This window comes from Lissotriton helveticus, chromosome 3_2 (genome assembly GCF_964261635.1).
Source record: "Lissotriton helveticus chromosome 3_2, aLisHel1.1, whole genome shotgun sequence".
In the NCBI taxonomy this organism is placed as follows: Eukaryota; Metazoa; Chordata; class Amphibia; order Caudata; family Salamandridae; genus Lissotriton; species Lissotriton helveticus.
In genome coordinates, this window is record NC_136062.1 from 389,165,202 (window position 1) to 389,189,366 (window position 24,165).

General features: G+C 45.7%; 1 protein-coding gene across 22 annotated transcripts in view; it reads left to right on the plus strand.

Annotated features, from left to right (window-relative positions):
• Positions 1 to 24,165, plus strand: part of PPFIA1 (PPFI scaffold protein A1) — an 807,831-nt gene that overhangs the window by 763,714 nt on the left and 19,952 nt on the right. For 21 of the 22 annotated variants that reach the window (XM_078684274.1, XM_078684276.1, XM_078684283.1 and 18 more), the window contains one exon: positions 4,777 to 4,847. The exons of the other annotated variant lie outside the window; for it this stretch is intronic. In XM_078684274.1, coding sequence (XP_078540400.1) covers positions 4,777 to 4,835 — 59 coding nt within the window. In that variant the 3' untranslated portion in view covers positions 4,836 to 4,847. The remainder of the gene's footprint in view (positions 1 to 4,776; positions 4,848 to 24,165) is intronic. 22 annotated transcript variants of the gene reach the window in all.

The following is a 24,165-nucleotide window of genomic DNA, read 5'->3' on the forward strand; positions in this document are numbered from 1 at the left end:
ATAAGTAATGCTTCTCGTTGCGCTAATTTGGCATCCAAATCACCGCCCCTAGGGTCTTTTTCAATTTTTGACAGAACTGTCCATCTTAGGTCCGATTGTTTATGTTGCATTTTAGTCCAATGATTCACTAGTGGCGCATTCTCCACGCTTCTCCTTATTCGGGACTTGTGCTGAGTAATCCTGCTCCTTACTTCTTGTGTGGTCTTGCCTATGTAAACCAAAGGGCACGGACAAATAATGGCGTACACTACATTTTTGGTTTTACAATTTGTAAATGTTTCATGCTTCCAATGAATGTTTTCAAATGTAAAGACCGAGTCCTCAATCGTTTCATCGCAGCATGTGCATGTGCCGCATTTGTGGTGACCTTTGGCGGGTGGTAATCCAAAAAGACTTTGGAGGGTAGGTGATTTCGTCAGTGGCAAGGCAGCTCTTATGACGTGGTTAGCTATGCTTTTTTCTTTTTTAAATGCAAACAACGGCGGTGTGGACAGATCCTCATGCAAATTCTTGAGTAGATGCCAGTTAGACAAAATCAGTTTTTTATATTGATTTGCTGCTGGACAAAAGGTGGTAACGCATACCATTCTTCTAAGGTCTTGTTTCACTTTCTTATCAAGCAGGGTTTCCCTAGGGGTCCACCATGCTCTTTTGAGTGAATTTTTGAGCAGTTTTTTGGGGTAACCTCTAAGTGTCAGGCGTTCTTTTAAATGGCCTGCGTGTTTAAAATATTCCTCTTTGGTTGAACAATTCCGTCGAATTCTGAGGAATTGCCCGTAGGGCAAATTCTCTTTCAAGTTTCGCGGATGGTTGCTGGTGAAATGTAGAGCTTTATTTCTATCCGATGGTTTGCGAAATAAAGTGGTACTAAGTCCTTGGGCTTGTGGTTGAATTTCCACATCCAGAAATGTAATGGATTCCTTAGATGATGTGGCTGAAAATTGAATATCGGCTGTTCTTGAGTTAAGCCATTCCACAAACTTATTCAGATCTTCTTGGTTTCCTGTCCAGATCAAAAACAGATCGTCAATGTAGCGCATATAGTTGGAAATGTGATAACCCACATATTAACACCCCCTGTGGCTCTCCCCTCATGGGCTAGACTGTGCTGGGGCATAAATATTGAGGTTGACTGATATGAATATAGGTCCCACAGACCATGTCTCTTGGAGAAGACCGATATTGTGTTCCTCAATGAATTTGTACCAATCATATAGAGCTGTTTTTGTCCTAAGACTAGCTAATTTTCCAGGACTCAAGTTGACATAAAGGGCTTCTGTACTACAAGGGCCTTATTTGTGCCATGGTCCTGAGATGGATCGATTTCGACGAACAGGTCACCGGTATTGGTTGGTAGGCTTGCAAGGATATCGGCGTAATATGTTTACCCAGAACTAGAAGGTGAATTAGAGAGGGACCGGGCCTCTAGCGGTAGAGGGCAAGGTAAGGTTTTCATTGCACTGATTCGCTCCGACATAATTGTCGGTATTTAATGATGTTGACCACATCTGTTGTGTAGAGGTTCAAATAGAGGCCAGAGGTAAATCAATACCACCCAAGCGTGAGGTGCTTGATAAAGAGTCCAGTCTAGAATGTAGAGCAGTATTTGCATTGCATGGCAGCCCAGGATACTTGTAATGTATTTTGGAAAAGCTTGGAGGACAAGACTTAATATCAAGAGTCACCAGATTGTCACCCATTACCTCATTCTTGAAAATCAATTGGATTGTCTCTAAGTATGACTAGGCGGAAGGGTTACTTTTGGCACTGATTACTGAGCAACAACCCCGAACATTCCTAATCCAATGTATCACTTTGTTTTTTAATGGACTCCTCCCCTTCGTAGCTAACATGAGGAGGCTGTGGGTCATCACGATGGGTTGTGCAAAAGAGTGCCTTCTGCTTTCGAAGTATGAAGAGATTTGAGACCACAACCATGTGGAGCCCTATAGATAGAAAGGCAAAGGTATTATAACCAACTTGGGATCTAGAAGGCTATGAGAGTTGCCTGCTAGTCTATTGTATGTAGGGTCACGTGGGAGCTCTGGCCTTGATGTACACCGGATAGGGTATTTGGCGCAAACCCATCCTATAGCTGAATAGGGCCTGGACTGAGCGGGTCCCGATGGTAAACTAAGTGGTGGAATGGAGGGAAAGATTACCGGCGAATGTGGAGTTTCTTTGCCAGTAGGCATATTAGCGCCTCTTGATGTTAAAAGGTGATTCAATGAAGTAGACATAAGTATCATCATTTTTTTTTTTTACTTACCAACCTTTGCCTGTGATAAGCGAGATTTAGTATGCATGGTTAATACAGGGAAAGGCAGGGCAGGTGTGGAAACTGTTAATGGGGCACCTGAAGAAACCTGCAGCTCTGACAGTTCAAGCAGAGGTCCAAAGCGACTACTGCGAGGGAGGAGAGGCGAGTGTGGTGTCCCACAAGTGATTAAATCGCGAGGTATAGCAGAGTTGCCAAGTGGTGTAGGTGTTATAGCCTGATAAGCAACAACATGAAAGGGAGGTTTCCCAAAATTAGAGCGGACCAATAGGTTCCGAGATTAACAATTGCCCACAGAAAAGCTGGTATTTTTAAAAAAAATCATTTTATTTTCATTTTTGCTTATAAAAAATTCATAATTTCAGTAAATCACACAACATATATATATAATAGATATAGCGTTAGCCCAGAACACAAGGAAACATTAAAAATGTATAGCCTGAGTCAGTGACTTTTCAAATATGCCTGGGATTCACTTTTGTTTCTGCTGGGCATTTAAAATGGGAGAACTAGGAATAGGCACACCAGGAGAGAGCAGAACAATGACAGGGCTAGGTATCTCCTCACAAGCAGTTTATCTATCCTCCAGCAAACACATGTAACCGATATATGAAAGAGCAAAAGGTGATAATGAAGCATTAATGGATTTAAAAAATATTTGTATTTTATTTTTCAACTAAGAACTACCTCTTACATTGAGTTGATTGTTGACAGTAAAATGCATATGACAGTACAGTGCTGCCTGTTCTCATATTGGGCAGCCAATTTTATAGCAAATTACTTAGTTGTATACAGATTTATAGTCTTACACCTAGGAATCATTCTGATGGGAACACAACATCAATCGTATCTACTCGAAACAATAATAGAATTAAACCCTATAAGCAAACAAGACAGTAGCTTGATAAACTGCAATTTGGGAGTAGATCACAGAAAGATTGTACATTTGTAATGAATGTCAAAAAGGCTTGAAGGCGATGGCATTATTAATTACCTTCAATAAATATTGTTAATAGTGATGAATGCTATGAACTTTATTCATGTCCCATGAAATCAACTATCTTCTTATGCTGAAAATAACTTTTTCAAGCCATTTAAACCCAATAAGTTGATTGCTTCTTCTGATAGGGTCAACACTGGCATCGTCAACACGTTGGCCGCAAGTAGAAAAAATGTATTTGCCATTTTGTGGTACAAATGGTTCACAACGTTTTGGAACGTATGTTGCAACTATTTTATGATGTTTTTATGATGTTTGCAAAACTGCATTTCGAGGCGTGTAATCAGCGACATAGTAGAATTGACACTACATCAAATAAATAATGCAGTCATATTAATTGTATCCAAGGGTAAATTCTTCTCAATGACTGAGCATTCCTCTTAGGAATTACCGTGAATGTCGTTTTTTTTTTTTTTTTTACGTGTCTGCAGTTCTGCTACAGTTTTTACTTTGAAATCTGGGGACATGTCTATCAGTGCATTGTCAATGTGTTTGCAGTAGACATCAGTTTGAGCTTTTCTGTTGAAATTTAGGGTGGCAGCAGTAACTTCAGTATGTGTTACTGTGTTTAGGAGAAGCAACATATTCAAAAGGGAATAAAGCACTCTACCATAAACAATCACGAGCAGATACAGGAGCAACAAGAACGAGATTACCTAAATGTAAATATTAAAATGGGAAGAACGCCTTGAAGGATTTGGTTATCTACATCTTGTTGAAATAAAACCTAGTTTGCTGCTTTTTTACTTTCAGCTTATCTAGAAGTCATCATGAATTAGTACTTGCCTTGTGGCAACCAGCAGCTGTCTACAGTTTGTGTGCAAGTGAGGTTGAGCCACTTTAAGCGTATAGACACCATTCTTTGATATTTGCGCACTTTATACTTATCATTATCATCATTATCATTATCAGAGTAGGTTGGAGTCATTTAAATGTAAATGAATTTTAGTTTCCAGTAGGGCCCTGAAGACCGCAATAAGTGTGGCAAGATGTGTTGACGCATCTTGGTCCCCATCACAAGTGTTCTGTTGCATGTGGGGTTATCTTCAACTGTGGCAGTGCAACCTTTGAATGTCATGCTGAGATCTCTCATTAGTGAGTGGATTATAGCAGTCGGCCATCATTTTAGAGTTTTTTGTTTTTTAATATTGAACTATGAAGCATTATAGAACAAAAAAGTCTCAAACCAGCAACAAAATCACCACCCTTTATATGATAGTGAGATGTCAATTCACTAAAGCTGGTAATTGTTCTCCAATAGTGTCAATATTTTGAAGGGTATTTCTTCACTACAATTCATCTTTTATTTTGTTTCATAATACAAATGCTTAGAGGGTGGGACAGATAAGCCTTGTTTTGTGACCGTTTGTTTTGTAAAGGTAGCCTAACCTATAATATGCATTGAATAGTAGCTGTCCTCAATTAATACTGTGTGATATTTTTGTTCACTAACTGCATGCTGTGTTCTGCATGTTTCCTTCTGTGGTGATGAAAACAGGTAATGTGTCTGGAACACAAAGACTGGATTCTGCTACAGTAAGAACATACTCCTGTTAAAGCCTTCTGTTGGTAAGTTAAATTTAGCCTTATTACCCAAATTTCAATAAGCTTACTCCTAGTATCTTCTTGAACCCATGGTCCGTGTTACTGTGTTGCACTCAAGCTAGCAGTAAATTGCAATTACTGTACAGCGATTGGGCAGAGATTTTAGTGCATTTTCTATCTCTGGCTCTTCATCAACTGACAAGTAACCGGACTTTCCCCACTTACAGTCCTACATATAGTCTCTCTTGAATGCATAATTAGTATACAATGTCCGTATAAATATTATTTATTATAAGTTCTCTTTTTGACAACTGACCTAATCCTGTACTTCACCATGGATTGGGTTATTTGGTGTAATCTGTGTTTGTAATCAATTTTCTTTCCCACAGATCCCTTGTTAATATCCGCTTTACAGGCTTCAGGCTGGATGTCAAAGATTTGTTCTTGATATCAGGTTAAACCGGGGTTAGTGAGTAGCTGCTCTTGCAGTACCTGCAGCTAGTATAAAAGATTTCCTTCCTGAGGCCCATTACTGCACTAATCAGAGCCAGTAATGTTAGTTTGTTCTTTTGGAACTTGCCAAATCTGTATTTTCCTTAACTTTTCTAGCGTTGACCATTTTTTTCAAAAACCGTTCCAATCCAAACACATGAAGTTTTTAGTTGTGTTCAATAAGTTGCAATTGATGTCCCTCTAATTTTCACTCTGAATGCCTTTAGTGTATACGTGCTGAGCATGAGGCAAACCTGTGTTTCCTTTATGCCGTTATCCACCTCATAGCCATTTGTGAGATGGAGACAAAAATATTTAGTCACAGAGAATCCCCAAAATCAAAGTACTGTTCTTCTCACAAGAGCTAAGAGTGTATTCCTTCTCTGTGCATATCACTACCCTTGACAAAGACCTCCAGAAAAAGGTGTTTAATCGGTATGCAAATGATTTCCCAACTGCCGCAGGCACAAGTAGCGCTACTAGTAGCTCAAAGAGAGTCTGAGTGTGTGCCACGTCATGAGGGTGCGCCTCCTATTATAGGCCTTACTACTTCAACACATTACTCTATCGGGCGTGTGAGTGCCTCCTCTTCTTTCTTCTTTCTCCATCCCTCTGGGGTCAGTGGTGTTCTGCTTGTGGGGCTCCTCCTGCCTGGGAGGGGCCGGGTTACTGCCCGGTCCACAGCTCTGGTCACCTGTGAGACCCTCTGACCTGTCATGGCTGGTGGGGTCCTTTCGCAGACCCTCCTTACCAGTGGGTATTGCTAGGGTATCTATTCTGCGTGAAGGAATCTGCAGTAAGTAGTCTCTATCAGATGTACTAGTAACTTACCTTCGGTAATGATGTTTCTGGTAGAGATGATTCTAGCCGCAGATTCCTTCATGGTCTGCCCTTCCTCCCGTTCTGCGAGGACCCTTGGGTTAGTCTCGGCACTCGCCTCCTGGTGGGGGGCTGTGTCTCCTGTGAGTGCAGTCTTTCGCTCTTGGCGGGTTGCTCCGTCTTGTTGCTGTTCCTTCCTCCTCTTTGATTCTCTGGAGGATGGGGTTATAGTGCTCTTGTGCCCGCTACTCTGGCTGCTCCAGGATTAAGGGGGGGGGGGGGGGAGTTGCCTTCCATCTCCGCCCTCCCCTCCCTTCATCTTGCTGCTAGGGGTCCCTGTCCCTCTGCTGTCCTCTATGTTGGGGTCATCTCGTCATGCCTTGCCCTTGTTCATTGGGGGTTGGCTGCCCTCTGTGCTGGGGTAGCTTGGAGGGTTGTTGTTCCTGTCTGTTCTGGGGCTAGCTCTCCTTCCCTATTTCCGGGTCGGGTTGTAGGCCTACTACAGGTGTCATGTCTTTACATATGTTCCTTGTCTCCGGGGGAGGGGGGAAGGCGGTTTACATACTGGCAGGGTGGCTGCTCCGGGCTCTGCTCTGTTCTTTATTCCACCCCTGCCTTTGGATGCTGCATTGTTGCACTGCTCCTTATGGTGTCGCTTGTCTCCATTCTTGTTTCTACTCTTCTACTCTTTTGCACACTGTTCCCCTGCTTCCACAGTTTTGCCTGGTGACTCCGTGTTGCGGCGCGGAAAGGTTCACCGAAGAAAACTGACATAGTCGCGCCAAGATGGGGCATATGTGACCTTTCTGACTTCACGTACGACGCCTGGGCGGAGTCACGTGGTGTCGCTCCGACCCAGCGTGCAGGGATGCTATGGCAAAAAATTTCCAGATCCAGTCTCACGCCTGGGGGATAATTCTAGGTGAAGGAATCTGCGGCTAGAATCGTCTCTTCCAGATGCATCGTTACCGAAGGGAAGTAACTCCTACAACACTCACATGCAGAACATCTTTTATGTGATGTGATGGGGTTTTGTAGAGCGCACTTCTACCCTGAGGCCTCGTAGCGCTTAGGACGGGTGAATAGGGCAGCCATAGACTGCAAGTTACTGGAAGAGGAAGGTTTTCAAGCGTTTGCGGAACTTGAGTAGATCTGGTTCACTACGTAAGGTGAGGGGCTAGGAGTTCCAACGGGAGGCGGCGTTCCAAGAAAACGAACGCCCCCCCACCCCCATCTAGGTCGTTTGATTTTCCGAGTTTCTGCCAAGAAGGTGGCACTGAAACGTAGATTTCTTGGTGGGTGGTAAGGGGTGATTAGGGAGCAGGTTACAGCTGGGCCCGCGTGCCACATGGCTTTATGGGCTATACACATCGCCTTGGATTGGATCCGGGCCTGCATAGGCAGCCAATGGAGTGATTTCAAGGCAGCTGACCCGGAGTATCTACGAGGAAATCCAAGCAGTAGGCGAGCTGCAGAGTTCTGGGTGACATGAAGTTTTTTAATAGAGCTTGCCGGCGCACCTAAATACAGGATGTTCCCATAGTCGAGGCAGGACAGAATGATAGCCGGTACCATAATCCTACGAGCCTGAAATGGGAGGAGCGGCAGAATTTTCCTCAGCATCCCCATCAGGCCGAAGCAGGTTGCAGAGAGCTTGGTGGCTTGATGGTTAAAGCCTAAGGTGCTATCTAGCCATACCCCAAGGCTTTTGATCTGGTCTTTGGGTTCTGGTGGAGTGCCCATACAGGTTGGCCAGTCAATGATTGCCCTAGGAGAAGGGATCTTTCCCAGGAACATCGGCTCCGTCTTGTCCCCATTTAATTTTAGATGGGAGAGCGCCATCCAAATGGCTATTTAGAGCGGTGAGTGTCCTCAGGTTAAAAATGGCATGTATATGGCTACTTTCATCCTCGAAAGGCCAACATGTTTCGTTGCCACACTTTTTTAGGCAACTTGGTCAGGGCTGTTAGGGAAACCAGTCTTCACCTCCATATTTTCACACCAATCTGTGCTTGACAAAATTAAAAAGATCATGCCAATTACAAACAAATTCAACTTTTATCCTGCTCTTCAAAGACCCACTCAAAGACCCTCCATAAATACATATTTACCCAGTGGTTGCTTTCGTCACTCGTACCTACAACCACTTGCGAGAAAAGGTCCTGAGACAAATGGTCGCGTTTCACCTTCAGAGATGCATATGTCAGCCACCACCTATGACCACTTGTAAATTGAATACCTTTTGTACAGCAATGTCTACCCACATCATTTCATATGTAAGTACCACATACTGTCTGTTTCTAATTGCCTCATCTTGCTTAAAAATCACAATGCCATTCTCGCTATTAGCCCATCCCTCACTCGTGTAGGACCCCTTCATAAATCTGAATACAGGGACCCCCTGATGTCAATTTTTAGGTATATGGTATATGGCCCATAATGCACTAAGCACTCCCCACCCAATGTACTCAATAGTAAGGCTGACACTGCACACAACGCTGGGGAGAAGTCAATTGTTAAGTGTATGACCCGTCATATACATAGTACTTCTCTCCTAATGTACTCAGTAGCGAGGCTAACCCTGCCTGCAATGCTCGGGAAAGGCTTACTCGCGACACTGACACTGCCTGCGATCAGCACTCAACCAGCTCGTACCATCATGCCAAAATATGCCTGCCCCGTACAAAGCCCCCACATGGAACATCCTTACCACGCTCACGTCGTGACAGCACGTTCACTCCTCCTTCCTGATCACCCACATTGGGCTCCAACAACATCTTTAAACTGAATGAGCTCGGTAGCGCGTGTCACACAGTTTGTGCTTGCGATGCGTGATCCTTTCAAACTCCCTCAATTCATCGTTACCCTGGCAGCAATCTTAACCTGATCTACTATATTAATGTAGATGCCCTAGAACCTGTGACAGAGGCCCTAGAGACTTAAAATGCCAAATTGTTAAACTATATATTTTTCAAATAATTAGATGTCAATACTGGAGCGATTTCAAAGTGGAAAAAAAGTCTTTATTTTGCAATACTCATTATTTCATTATCAAATTAGCAAAAAAGGAGTCAGCCATATTGAAGTGGTATAACGTTAACGATCTACACTCCACTTAAAACTTCACCCACACAGTCCATCTACGCCAATTTTTTGCAGTGAGGATTGATTTTAATACAGAATCCTTACACAGGGGTCAGCCAGGAGATGCTAGTTTTTATACCCGCACTATATCACTGTTCATTACTATACTCGTGGGGCAAACCTTGTTACTACAAAATGCCAGTCAAGGGTTCTTACACTGAACAAAAAATAAAATATAAAAACCGGAGACAAGAATATTCTCAGTAGTGTATTACATAGAACCTCCCTTGGAAAGAAACCCAGGGTCACAAAATCGCAAAGCCCCTTCATCAGAACAGCCCACAGGTTCCATTCCCAACTGAATCTTTAAGGGAACTACCGGTCCTACTGAATGCTTACTCTACTCCCTTCAATGGTGTCGTTCAGGCCCACACGATCACCTTCTTGGTAAAAATTGATCTTGCCTCTTTCCTGGCCAAGATGTCATCAACATTGTATTTTTCACCAATCACCTTCTCCAACACTGTCCATTTCAGATCCCTGAAATTATGTTTTAATTCCCGGAAGTGTTGGACCAGGCGTGTAGTCTCCCTGCTTTCTAGGTGCTTAGATGTTCTTGTATCCGCACCTTGACTTTGCGTGAAGTAAGGCCTTTGTAATACAACCCACACACACACACACACACACACACACACACACACACACACACACACACACACACACACACACACACACGTGATCCTATATATCACGTGTGAAGTTGCCATTACTGTACTGCAATTACTGTACCAAGTACTTCCACTTACGAGCTGCACGCTCTTTGACACTTCAGTTAGATCACATACAGAGCAACCGCCACAACGATAATGTCCGGTTGGAACGCCCGACTCCTTTTTCCATCCCATTGGGTTTGTGCGGACCAATCTATCTTTCAGATTGGGAGATCCCCTGAAGGCAAATCTAGGGGGTGGCATTTTCTTCCCTCCCAGTGTCCAACAGCGACCAGTGTTTCTGTATCATCTGTCTAATTTATAGTGGGTCAAAAGTAGTTAATACCGAAAGACACTGGTCTTTTTAACAGACCTCTTGAATAGTGCTTCACGAGGGGTATTCCGGGTACGCTTCTTGACCGACTTCACCACTTTGTTAGGATACCCCCGGTTTGTCAATTTTGACACCAGATCTCCAGATTGTTCCATAAAGACTCCTGTCGAGGAGCAATTCCTGTGATACCTCAAGAATTGCTCCACTGGCAAGTTATCGTGGAGTGCTCTGGGGTGAAAAGAGCGATAGTGCAGTAGAGAGTTCCTATCAGTGGGCTTCTGATGGAACGACGTAGTCAGTCCATTGCCCTCAGCGATGATGTCCACATCCAGGTACACCGCCGAGTCCTTGCTGATGCTCCAAGTAAACCGCAAGTGGTTATCTTGTACAGTCAGCCATGATAAAAATTCCAGTAGCTTGTCCACTGATCCAGTCCACATACAGAGGACAACATCAATAAACCTCTTCTAGATTTAAATATTCTCCTGTGAGGGGTTTGGGGGCGTGGTAGACCACATTCTCCTTGAACTGACCCACATAAATGCAGGCTTTGCCCGAATGTCGCCCCTATTGATATTCCTGACACCTTGAGGTATATCTGGACCTTGTATTCAAAACAATTTCTAGTCAAAGCAAGTTCAATGCATTGCAGCACAAACGATTGAGGGACATCATAAAACCATTCCAATGCCCCAGGAGCACGCGCTGCTGCCACCACCGTGGCATCTTGGGTATGCTGGTATATAAAGACTCAATGTCTATTGTTACCAGTAATTGTCTTGATGGATCATAATCAACTGTATTCAGGATGTTATGGAAGATTTAGAAAGAAACTGCAAAAGATCTGCAGTGATGGCTAATGGACTGCGAATGGGTCAGTGGCAGACCTCAATCCCTACCCAACCACAGCTGACAGTGGTGGCTAATGCATTGCTTTTGGGCTGGGGCAGCCATCTGTGAGAGGTGGCGATCAGATGCCTTGTGTCTTTGGCGAGACTGAACTTCATATCAACCTTCAGGAGCTGAGGGCGATTTGTTTGGTATTGAAAGCTTTCCTACTTTCCCTCAAAGGGCAGCAGCTCTACCTGGTGTGGACTTCAGACCCAAATGTGACATTGAAAGAGGTAGCCCCATGTATTTGGTCTGATCACTATCTAGTATCCTGTGAGATACGTATTAATGGCCAAGTAATTAATCCATCACCAGAAGTTAGGATAACCCGTAAATGGGCAGAGGTTGACTTGAGAACCCTGACCAAGGCACTCCCGCCTAGGGACTGTCCTTTGAACTCAGACTATAGTCTGGACCAGCAATGCGCGGATTTAACGCGGAGCTTGACCTTAGCTATTGATCAGATGGCACCCAAGAGGACGAAATTGATAAAAGGACCTGGTAAGGAAACCCCTTGGTTTACACCATCGCTGAGGGACCATAAAAGGAAACTCAGAGCCCTGGAAAGAGGTTGGAGGAAATCTAAACTGGATTCAGCCAGGAACCTCTATCGAACCTCCCTCAATGCATATAAAAACATATCACGCTTGCCAAAGCCGATTATTATGAATCCCGCTTAAGCAAGGCAGCCAACGTGCAGAAAGAGACTTTCAAGATTCTGTCGGAGTTGACTAAAAAACCAGACAGTGTCAAGTCCCCTATAAACTGTAATTCCTTTCAGGGATACTTTCTGGAGAAAGTAAGAACTATTATCCAGGAGATAAAAAGTGGTATGTCAAGTGGGATGGTTGCACACATAGCCCCTCATAAATCCGTTGACTGTTCCATCGCACTGTTTCCAGAGATTGACACTGAGTTTGCAACAGTTGATGGATAGAATCAAGTCTGGATCTCCAGCGGACCCGTGTCCACCTAAAGTCTTTCAGGCAGCCCGTCCCTTATTGGAGGAACGCGTCATCTCCCTACTAAACAGGTCCTTGGAGACAGGACAATTACCAGCAGAACTCAAAGAAGCGCGTGTGAGACCTTTGCTGAAAAAGCCAGGCGCTGACCCCGCAGTATTAAAAAACTACAGGCCGATCTCTCAACTACCATTCCTCTCTAAAGTACTGGAACAACACGTACTAAAATCCCTGTCTATGTATCTGGAGTCTCACCATCTACTTCATGAGCGACAGGCAGGGTTTCGAGCGCATCATAGCACCGAGTTGGTGATGCTCTCGGTGCTGGACGAATTGAGAGGCCTGGCTGACGGTAAAAAACCGAGCGCCCTGATCTTGTTAGACCTTTCAGCGGCGTTCGATACCGTCAGCCATGCTTTGCTGCTGGAAAGATTGAGCGACTTTGGCATCAAAGGCCGGGCCTTCAGATGGCTGCAATCCTTTTTGTCAGGAAGGACCCAAAGAATACAACTTGGGGAAGAAACCTCCGAAGTGGGGAAATTAGAATGTGGGGTGCCTCAGGGCTCGGCCCTGTCCCCACTTCTATTTAATCTATATCTACAGCCTCTGATTGCTTCTTTGGCGCGCATGGGCTGCTCAGTATTCAACTATGCGGACGACACGCAGCTGTTGCAGAGTGTCGACAACACCAGTGCCGCTCAAATCCATACTCAGAACATCTTGAGACATACGGTCCAATGGATGACAGGGAACCTTTTAAAAATCAACCCAGATAAGACTGAGGTACTGGTGATTCCATCCGCCACTTCACCATGGTGTGACCTCTACTGGCCCGCAGAGCTAGGCCCGGCTCCAAAACCTAGTCTGAATGTGAAGAGTCTGGGAATTAAATTAGACTGTGACCTATCAATGGGTAATCAGATCTCTTCAGTGGTGGGTAGCTGTACCAATATCATCCGACGGCTACGGAAGCTAGTACCCGTCATCTCCCAATCCATGCTACGCTCCATTGTCGTAGCCACCGTGCTCTCAAGGATAGACTATGGAAATGCCCTCTACCTTGGTCTGCCAAAAACCCTGACAAACAGGCTACAGGTGGTGATGAATGATGCTGCTCGCCTCATTTTTAGATTGCCAAGACGAACTAAAGCATCTCCCCTGTTACAGAGCCTCCACTGGCTCCCTATTAAGGAGCGAGTGGAATTCAAAAGTTTATGTATAGCCCACAAAGCCATCTATGGCATGGCGCCTGCATACATTAAAGACCGTGTGGCGGTGTACAGCCCAATGAGAACTCTCAGATCCTCAGACTCTCAACTGTTGGCCTGCCCTCGGTATAAATTTGTCACCAAGGGTGGAAGAGCCTTCTCGGTGTTGGTTCCTCAACTATGGAACACACTACCTGAACCGCTGCGCAGGGAAGAGAACCTCCTACGCTTTAGAAAGGGGTTAAAAACGCTGCAGTTTAGGAGGTCCTTGAGTGCCAATTAGGCTAGTGGTTGCCTCTCTGTGTTGCTAAAGTTGTTGTTTGTACCATCGATTTCCGAGCGCTTAGAGGCCTGCAGGTGATTGGGCGCGTTACAAATCAAAAATAACAATAACAATAACAATAAGTGTTCAAGGACAGCACTACTGCCAAATAGTACTACAGCCAGTAGAGTGTAGTGGGGCCGTGGACTATATTCAGGAGACTCTGTGCCTCAGGACATGGTTGGAACATCAGAACATTTTCCTGGTCGTGCAGCACCTGGCGGATCTCTAAAGCTCAAGGCAGGCGAAATTAGCAGTCAGTGCCTTGCTTATCATAAATGGTGGCTGTATTTGGAGGTGGCTCAGTCTTTTTCAAGACTGGAAGAACCTTGGCTAGATCTATTCGCCACCTCTGAGAACTCGCAATATTGGCACTTCTGCTCGCTGAAGTTTCCAAAGCAGCTCTCACATTGAGACTCATTCCAACAGGACTCCTACAGCTTTCAGCCTATAACTCTCCGTCCCTAAGTTCTGTAAAAGATCAGAACTGAGTAGGCCCAAGTCATCCTGGTGGCACCGGATTTGTCAAGGAAAATGTTATTCAGAACTACTTAGCATGATCATCTGTCCTCCAATCAGGCTGCCCTTTCGGGAGGATCTACTGTCACAGCAGCAGGGTAGGGTACTGTACCTGAATGTGTGAATGGTCAACCTTCATTTATGGAGACTGAGCGGTGACAGTTGAGACATCCAACCTTGTCCTGAGGTATGTGACGTCATCTTGGCAGCCAGGCGTCCATCAACAAAAACTGTATGCACCTCCTATTGGGAAAAGTTTGTGGCTTGGTGCGCTCAGAAACGTGTTGAGTCATACTTTCTGTACCCCTGTCCGTAGTGTTGTTGGTTTGGTCCTTAGCCCAGCAGGGCCTTGCTCTGGGTACAGTTAAGGGGCATCTTTCGTCCATCTCTGCATTTTTGCATCTACTAGGCCAACCCTTTCTCTCGTTTTGACATGCTTGTTGAAAGGTCTTCAGCATATCTTTCCTCCCAAACCTTTTATTGTGCCCCACTGGGGTCTTAATTTAGTTGTAACCTATTCGATGTTTTCTCCCTTTGGACCCCTGCATAGTTGTTCCCTCAGACTTCTACAATCAAGTGTTCTTTGGTGGCCATCACATCAGCTAGGAGAATCAACTACTGGCGGGCTCTTTCTGTTCAACCGCCATACACCAGTGTCTTCCCAGATACACTTATTCTTCAAACACGTGCCTCTTTTCTGCTACAGGTTGTGATGTCTTTCCATGTTGACCAAAACATCCCGCTGCTGCCTTTTTTGCGTGTCGCAACCATCCAAAAAGGAAGAGAGACTTTTGTTCTAAACCAGTTTGAATACCCACCTCCAGGGGGGGGGGTATTGCTTCGATATTTATTCTAAGGTAAGGAATTTGCAGCTAGAAATGTCTATCAGATGAACAAGGTAGTTACCATCAGTAACACCTTATCTGATATAGACTCTATCCAGACACAAATGCCTTACCAACGCTCCCATCTTCTCTGTTCTCCAATCTGTACATCTGAAAGAGACTATTATAGATGCCTTGCCTTAGAACCCTAGAATTACCCCTAGGTGTCAGACTTGTTCTGGAGAATCTTTTCTTCAGCAATACCCCTGCGCATGGTAGGTGGTGTCGGTCGCCTCTGCGTCTGTCGTTGGCGTCGTGCTCGCCAGGATGACATTGCGGTGCCTACTTAGACGCCGGCCCTGCGCACTGATGTTAGTGCTTTCTATTTCTGCGCCAACCTAGCGCAGATCTGGAGAGAGCCTGCCCCTTAGTCATATTTTTACTAAACTTTTTCTAGAGTCTTCTACTACTGGTGCGCGAGGGATGTCCCATCGTCGGACCGGATTTAAGCCTTGTGACTACTGTCACAAGGTGATGTCCATGATGGATCCGCACCTCGTTTGCCTCTGGTGCCTGGAGGGTGACCACAACCCAAAGTCGTGCTCTAACTGTCGGGCCATGAATCCGAAGTCTTTGCGGGAGCAATCCTGAAAGCTTTTGGAGGCCCGGCAGTCGGCTCCACATCGCCCCCGGTCTTGCTCGAGGGGAAGATCTCGAGACCGGTCGCAGACACACCACACCTCGTCCAAGTCTTCGCACTCGTCGGGTAAGTCGAAGCACAAGAAGGCGAAGAAGCACCGTCGCTCTATGCATTCTCCCCATCGGTCGGATGACTCGATGCAGGACATGGAGCATCGTCGCTCTAAAGCTCCGTCTCCGGCGCGTGACTTGGGTACGAATCTGCCCTTCCCACTGTTTCCAGGAGCTGGAGCATCCCCAGGCTAGCTATGTATGTTCTTCAGAGCCCTCCACATGTGTTTGCGCAGCCAGACTCAGCTGATGAGCCTTCGCGCACCGCGGTGCCGGTTGGAGGCCATGGGCCTTTGATGCCAGCCGCTCCAGCGATGCAGGTTACCCATCGATCCGAATCGGCACCGGTCGACCTTAATCAACCTTCCCTGGCGCCGATCCCAGCAACAATGCCCCCAGCCGACGCTGTCCCCATCCTCATCCCCGAGATGGACCGGGAGCTTGATCAGCATCGAATCAGACGCCGGAGGCTACTTTTGTTCCCTTGTTTATCCCAGGTGTTCCCTATAGTCCTGAGGGTGGTGATGAGGACTGGGAGGGATCGCTGGACCCTTTAACAGACCAATTGGAAGTACCAAACTGGGGAAAAGAATTGGGTGATGCAGGGGTCTAGATATCGCCCCAGACCTTGGCATGCTTTCTCATGCTACCGTAGCTACGGGGGGAACATCCAATGCAGTGGTGGTGCGTAGAGCAGCTGAGGCATTGGGCCTGGAGCTCCTTACCGTGACAGAGGTACTTCAGCCGGGGGCAGCTTCCTCTGAACCACTCTTGCCTTTCAGTAAAGCCCTCATGGACGTCCTTCCAAGCGCAGCACAGGGGCTACTGTGGAACATACGATTGCCTCGTCGTCACCGCCCAGCCCTGGACGATCTCTTTTTCCCCACCCAATACCCTTCCCCCAAGAGCTTTGTGGTCCAAGCCACTTCTACCAATGGTGCATTCCTTTCTGCACCCCCGACAGGGAATCCAAAGAAGCTGGATCATCTAGAGAAGCGCATGTTCTCTTCCTCTAGCATGGCGCTACAGTCTGAATTCCGCATGCCTCTTGGGCTGCTATATCCATACAGTCTGGGATATGGTTGCACAAGTGCTGCCTCAGTGCCCGGAGGAGGCCCATGCCATTCTCTCCCAGGCAGTGGCGGATGGGAGGGACACAGCAAAATTCACTATCTGCTGTTGACTGGATACCACCAACTCTCTGGGCAGAAGGATTGCCACGTCGCTAGCCCTTAGGCGCTATACCTGGTGAAGGACGTCTGGTTTTTCGTGGGATGTCCACTCAACGTTGCTGGACGTGCCCTTCATTGGCCGTCGACATTTTGGTGACAAGGCAGACTCTGCGCTGGAGCGCTTTAAGGATTCTCGAGCTACGACCAGAACCCTGGGCCTTGGTGCGTCCTCCCGTCCACCACAGTCTGCCTTTTGTGGCTACGGAAGGGGCACACAACCACGTTCGACCCAGTCCAGCCACCAGGCCACACAAGCTGCTGCGGACATGGGACCCAGCGATACAGTTGTGGGAACCAGCGGTTGGGCCAGTCTATCATTTCCGCCCCTGAAGCAGCCTCCAAACCCTCCTAGTCTGGCCCTTCAGGCCCATAAGCAGCCAGTGGGTGGCAGGATTCGCCATCACCCCCACTGGCAATCCATCACGTCAGACAGGTGGGTTTTGCAGATAGTCCGAAGAGGCTACTCTCTCCTCTTCGAGACTGCCCCACCCTCCATGCCACTGTCTTTCAATCGCATGTCGAAGGATCACCTTTCGCTTCTCCTCCAGGAAGTCTCAGCTCTCTTGGCAAAGGGAGCTATCAAAAGGGACCCCATGCCAGAAGTAGTTTGTGGTTGCAATTCCCGCTACTTTCTGGTGCCCAAGAAGGACAAAGGCTTGTGTCCTATCTTAGACCTAAGGGCCCTCAACTGCTTCCTCCAGAAGAAGTTGTTCAAAATGCTAACTTTGGCTCAGGTCCTCTCTGCCCTCGACCCTGGAGACTGGATGGTGGTATTGGACTTGCAAGGCGCTTTTTTTCACTTCCCTGTCCTGCTGGCCCACAGACGTTCCCTACGGTTCACGGTAGGCTACAAGCATTTTCAGTTCACCGTGCTCTCCTGGGGCCTTACCAGTGCCCCTCTGGTGTTCACTAAAGTGATAGTAGTGTTTGCAGCTTATCTGCGCAGATCAGGGGTTCCAGTCTTCCCCTATCTCGACGACTGGCTGTTGAAGGCGGGCTCGCCACAGGCTGTTGTCTCACACCACCAAACTATGACGGTCCTCTTACAGTTGACGGGGTTCACTATCAACGTGCCGTAGTAACACCGGACTCCCTCTGTCGCTCCCTTTCATCGTAGTGGTTCTGAACATAGTACAGTTTCCGGCCTATCCTCCCCAGCAGTGAGTCCGGGATATTCGGGCTACGATACCGATGTATCAGACTCTATACCAGATCTCTGTGAGAATGACCCTGAGGCTTCTCGGCCTAATTGCCTCATGGCCACCTGCATCCTGCTAATGGATCATGCCAGATGGCATATGTGGGCTCTGCAGTGGGACCTAAAGTTCCAGTAGGCGCAGCATCAGGGGTCTCTTTCCGACACCGTCCAGATCTCGAAGGGAACTGCGCAACAACGGTTGACAAACCAAGATTGGATTAGAGGCAGATCCCTCTCCCTTCCCCAACTAGAACTCAGTGGTGACCGATGCATCACTCCTGGGATGGGGCAGCCACTTGGGAGAGGCGGAGATCAGAGGTGTCTGGTCTCCGGTGGCGTCCGGGCTCCATATCAATCTGTTGGAGCTCCGTGCGTTTTGCTTGGCACTGAAGGCATTCCTACCCTCCCTCAAGGAGAAGGCAGTGCAGGTGTTCACAGACAATACTACTACCATGTGGTACTCAACAAACCGGAGCCGGCTGGAGTTGTGTACTCTTTGTCAAGAAGCCCTTTGCCTTTGGGCATGGCTGGTACAAGAGGGCATGACCCTGTTTTTTTTTTTAACTCTTGACAGGTTCTCTGAACACCAGAGTGACAAACTCAATCGGTGCCTGGCGCGCCATGTCACCAGTTTTGCGAGTTGAAGTTTCGAAGGCGGCGTTTGCTCTGACGCTTTTCATCGCGAGTGGAGTTCTGCCTGTACCACTTCTGCCCGAGTGCTGAAGAAGATCAAGCGTGACTACGCCAAAGTCATCTTGTGGCTCTGTACTGGGCACGAAGAGTCTGGTACTCCAAGCTCCTGAGCATGGCTATTGATCCTCCGTTCAGACTGCCCCTTCGAGAGGTTCTTATGTCACAGCAGCAGGGGACGGTCCTCCTCCTGTACCTGTCGAGCCTCCACCTCCTTGTGTGGAGATTGAGCTGCGACAGTTGACAGCTTTTGATCTTCCTCCTGCAGTATGTAATGTCATCTTGGCAGCCAGGCTTCTCTCCAGTAAGATGGTATACGCCTGTAGATGGAACATGTTTTGTGGCATGGTGCACAGCAAAGGGTATCGATCCCCTTTAAGCGCCTCTCTCTGAGGTTCTTTTGTTCCTTCTCTCTTTGGCCCAGCAGGGTTCTGCTGTGAGTACTCTTAAAGGCGAACTGTCAGCCATTTCTGCTTTTCTTAGGCTACCAGATCAGCAGTCTTTGTTCAAGTTCCCCATTGTAAGTAGGTTCTTTAAAGGCATTATTCAACTCTTTTCTCCAACTCCGTTGATAATGCCTCAGTGGGACTTGAACCTTGTTTTGACTTGCCTTATGTGCAACTCCTTTGAGCCTCTTCATAACTGTCCTCTTAGGCTTCTCGCTCTTAAGACTGCCTTTCTTGTTGCCATCACCCTTGCTCGCAGAGAGAGTGTACTACAGGCTCTTTCGTATAAGCCCCCTTTCCTCTCCGTCCATCCGGACAAAGTGGTGCTGTGAATGAGGCCCTTGTTCCTTCCTAAAGTTGTCACTCCTTTTTATATCGGACATGCTATTACTCTGCCCACCTTTTCCTGCCTCTGCACCCTTCCGAGGAGGAGAGACTCCACCGTCTGGATCCGAAATCTGCTCTTTCCTTTCTTGACTGCACGAAAGATTTGTGGGTGAACGATCAACTCTTCATTAGCTATGTGGGTGCCAAGAAAGTGCGGGTTGTGCAAAAGCGTACCATCAGTCGATGGGTCGCCTTTGTATCCAGATTTGTTACACTTTAGCTAAAAGGAGGCTCCATTGGGGTTGTGAGCTCATTCCTCTAGAATACCACAGCAACTACTGCTTTGTTGCGTGGAGTTCCACTCATTGACATCTACCAGGCGGCCACGTGGGCTTCTATGCACATGTTCACCAGACATTGCTGCCTGGATTATCAAGTCCGGAGGGACGGCTACTTTGCGCATTCTGTCCTCCAGGACTTTCTGGTGTGAACTAGGTTTGCAGTCTCTCCTCTGGGATTGTTATTGCTGGGGTGTCTATTCTAAGATTAGGAATCTATAACTAATAGTCTATTTCAGATGAACAAGTTAATTACCTTCGGTAACGATGTATCTGTAAGAGACACATGTTTGTTATAGATTCCTTACTGCCCCACTCATCCTCCCCGCTCTGGCTATTAGGAATAGGGACTATCTTGCAGGGCCCTAGTGTGGCACACCAGTGGTAAGTGTCTTTCATGACTCTGCGCTTCTGGCGTAGAAAATAGTGTCAGAATTGATGTCACCGCACAGGGGTGACGTCTGAGTAGGCACCGTGACTTCATACCGGTGACAACGTGTTCGACTGGAGTGGAGTCGACCGATGCCACCTACAGACGCGCAGGGATATTGTGTTTTTTTTGGTCCTCATGTAACCATTATGCTTTAAGTTCAAAGAAGAAAGGGCAAAAACCCAACCAAGATAATACAGCTTACTACCCGGTCACTCTACAAGGAATGAAGGATATAGTGCATCACCAGGTCATACCAGTAGCTGTCCTCCTGGGTGGTGAATAGCACCTAGACTTCTATAGGCAGGTGCTATAGCTGGGTTCACCCCACCACCAGAGCAACCTATGAGGCATAGTTTTAAACTTCAGATCATAAAGCAGAAGAATTCAAAATAATTCCTAAGCAAAAAAAAGACAAGAAAAAAACTGAAAAATAAAGAAGTAGAAGTAATCGTGAAAAGCCAGGTAAGTAGGTAACAGGAAATCGTACATAGATAAAACACCCTACCAACCTAGTAGCAGTGAAAACAGTGAACCAGCAAAAAAGTGAGAATAACACATATTATGATGCATTTGAAATCTGTGTCTTAGCCCAGTCATCCCATATTTCCCAATGTTTTGTTTCTTGGTCTGCTTACTTGCATGGTCAAGTCGGGAAATCCTCTGAATGGAATAAATCCATTCTTCCTCCGTAGGGGTGCAGGGGAGATCCATTTTATACATAGTTCCCTCCGTGCAAGCAGGATCAGAACAAAGAAAAGAGCTAGATAGTTTTTAGTTAAGCTTCGATGATCTATAACCCCTGGAAACACTCCAAAAATTAAAGAGGACGTAGTCGGCTAACTCTTTTGCCCAAGAATACCAGATAGTCTTACCCACTTTCTGCCAAAAGGGTTGGATGATTGGGCAGGACCAAAACATGTGAACCTCGTTGGCATTAATATCTCCATATTTCGGACATTTCTTTGTCTCACAGCTCCCCATCTTTGATCGTTTCGATGGAGTCCAGTATGCCTTATGAACTGTAAAAATAGGGTAATTCTTTATTGGGGCAGATTTCACATAAGCTCATAAAAGAGACATAGATACTTGCCCCATATTTTCGAGATCTTCATCCGGTAGATCTTTCTTCCAGGGCTCAGTAAACACATCATCTCTTAACCATTTTGGATTAGCGTCCAATACCATGCTGCGACTTCTTTCCGACGATTGCTTGCTTGCAAAATTTAGCAACCAAGTCCCTGCCCCTCGATCTCCTTTCCTAAGGAACTTGACAATTGGTAATATTTAAACTTGGAGACCGAGTTCTCACAAATCTCCGAAAGATGTTGCCAGGAAATGATTTCCGTATCTATGATGAGTTGCCCCCACCTACAAATAACATACGTTCTCAGCGTGACCGCAAGAGTGTCTACCAAATAGGCCGGTGTACCAGGAGAGTCCTATATAGGCGCTGCATCGCTGTAGTACGGTATTTTCAAAACCCATCTCACTCGAGACTAAAGTTTTATAGCTGCTTTGAGTACTTTCAACCTCACCTTCTTAAAAAACTAAGGATGGCCAAATTTTAGAAGAAAGAAATCTGTGTGATGAGACACTAGTTGTAAGAGCCTAAAAGAGCAGGGAAAAGACTGAGCTATCCATCAGCAACTGCCGATAGTTCTTTATATGGAATGTGCAATTGTACAAATATAGCTCGGGTAAGCAATACTTCCTTGTGCCTTCCTCTATCTAAGTTTCTTTAGGGATATTCTTGGATTTTTATTTCCCCATATAAAGCTAGAAAACATCCCCTGAATGTTTTTAAACATACTCTTTGGGAATTCTAGCGGGATAGTGTTAGATAAGAAAGTATATTTAGGGAGAACAGATATTTTTTAGAAGGTTTGACTTACCCAGATGGGAAAGTGGGAGAACCCCTGTAATAAAACAAAGTTAGTCAGTCGAAGGTATTTTCAGGAAGGTTTATTTAGAGATAAGTATATAAAGAACAACCCCACCAGGAGCAGCCTGTATCATGCTCAGCCCTTTCCGCAACTGACAAGAGCTCTCTTTCTAACGTTCTGAATCCCAACATTCTAAACTATATTCATAATGGCTGACCATCATATTACAACATCTCCCTCCTTTACAATGAGGAGGGAGAAAGTTACAAGGCATAATATTACAACATCTCCCTCCTTTACAATGAAGAGGGAGAAAATTACAAGGCATGTTACAATGAAAATGGAAGAATGAGAAGACGCCAAGAGACAAAGAGAAAGTAATAAAAATGAACGACAGAGCAGACAGAAGGCACAAGAGACAACGCACTCATGCACCATCTATCTCACACAAAAGCAAACACACACTCCCTCACTCAAACAACAAAACAACCTAAATACACAGATCATGAAAGGTGGCCAGGCTGACAGGAAGAGAGTTAAAGGTGCTGAAGGAAGTGATGAGTGGAACAACCAATGCAGTACAGAGAAAGTGTGAAAGACAGCCGCAGACCTAGAAAACGAGCTGGTGGCTGTAAATAAACAAAGCAGAAGAATGGGGTGAATCCCCAAAACACAACAAATGAAGACGTAATGAGCTCACATGAGTGAAAGGGTAGGCTATAACAGAGTTTTTCCCCCAAAGAAAGTTGAGGTGAAAGGTGTGCGTAAACAGCACATGGCACAGTGTACAACATGAAACTATGAAACAGATGTGGAGGAATATCACATAAAGCAGTAACATTTACCTCAAAACAGGTTGAGGTGAAAGGTGTGCGAACAAGGCCCGTGTGCCCGTGAAAATGTGAAACAGATGTGGAGGAGAGCCACATGAAGCAGTAAAATCTCCCTCAAAACATGTTGGGAAGAAAGTAGTGAGCAGGGACCACACATAATAAAAATAGGATGCATGAAAAGCTTAAGAGCTTGGTGTGGTTGAAAGTGCACAGTAGAATGCATTACCCCACATTATAATATGAAGAACATCGTAGAACTACCCCCCATTTTTTTTTTAAATATGACAGTGCGATTTGCAGCGACAGTAGGGGTTTGATTAGGCATGTAGGAATACTTCCTTAAAAACGGAAATGTTGTAATTATGACTGAAAAGATGTCATGAAATTCTTCACTTAAATATGACTGTCCACATATCATGTACTATGACTGTAAACAATTATATCACTAAGTACTTATTTTGAATGTAACTGAAAAGATATCATTGTACTTTTTTAAATATGACTACCAAAACATATATCATTAAATACTTATTTTAATAAATTAATGTAAAGGTATCATGAAAAGTAAAGTACACAGGATATTATTTGATGATGGCATCTACGAAGAAGAAAACTGATGCTGATGGAGGCAACAAAGGTAACACTTGCTGGAAACTTCAGGCGAAGTTGAGTTTCACGTAGAGAAGTTGAATTAATGGATAGGAAGATCTACAATTACAGTCTTTAAATCGCATGGGCATATATTTTCCTCATTGAAGTGCAATGATGAAAAATAACCATTGGGTGCCACTGTTGGAAAAGTGACAGCACAGTCAACGTGATGTAGAAAGTTCCCAAAGAGACAGCCTATCACAAAATCCATGTGAGGAGTCAGCCAGTTTAAAAATACAAAGTGAAACAGTACCTGCGGATGATCCAAGAAAGCGCTCCAAAGTCCTTGAATCAAATCGATGAGTCGGAAGAAGGCACGACTAAGTTTATGTGGGAGGCTTGATTTGACTTCACTAAACTTTACAGAAGCCAATGACATTGTGGTTTGAACAAGAC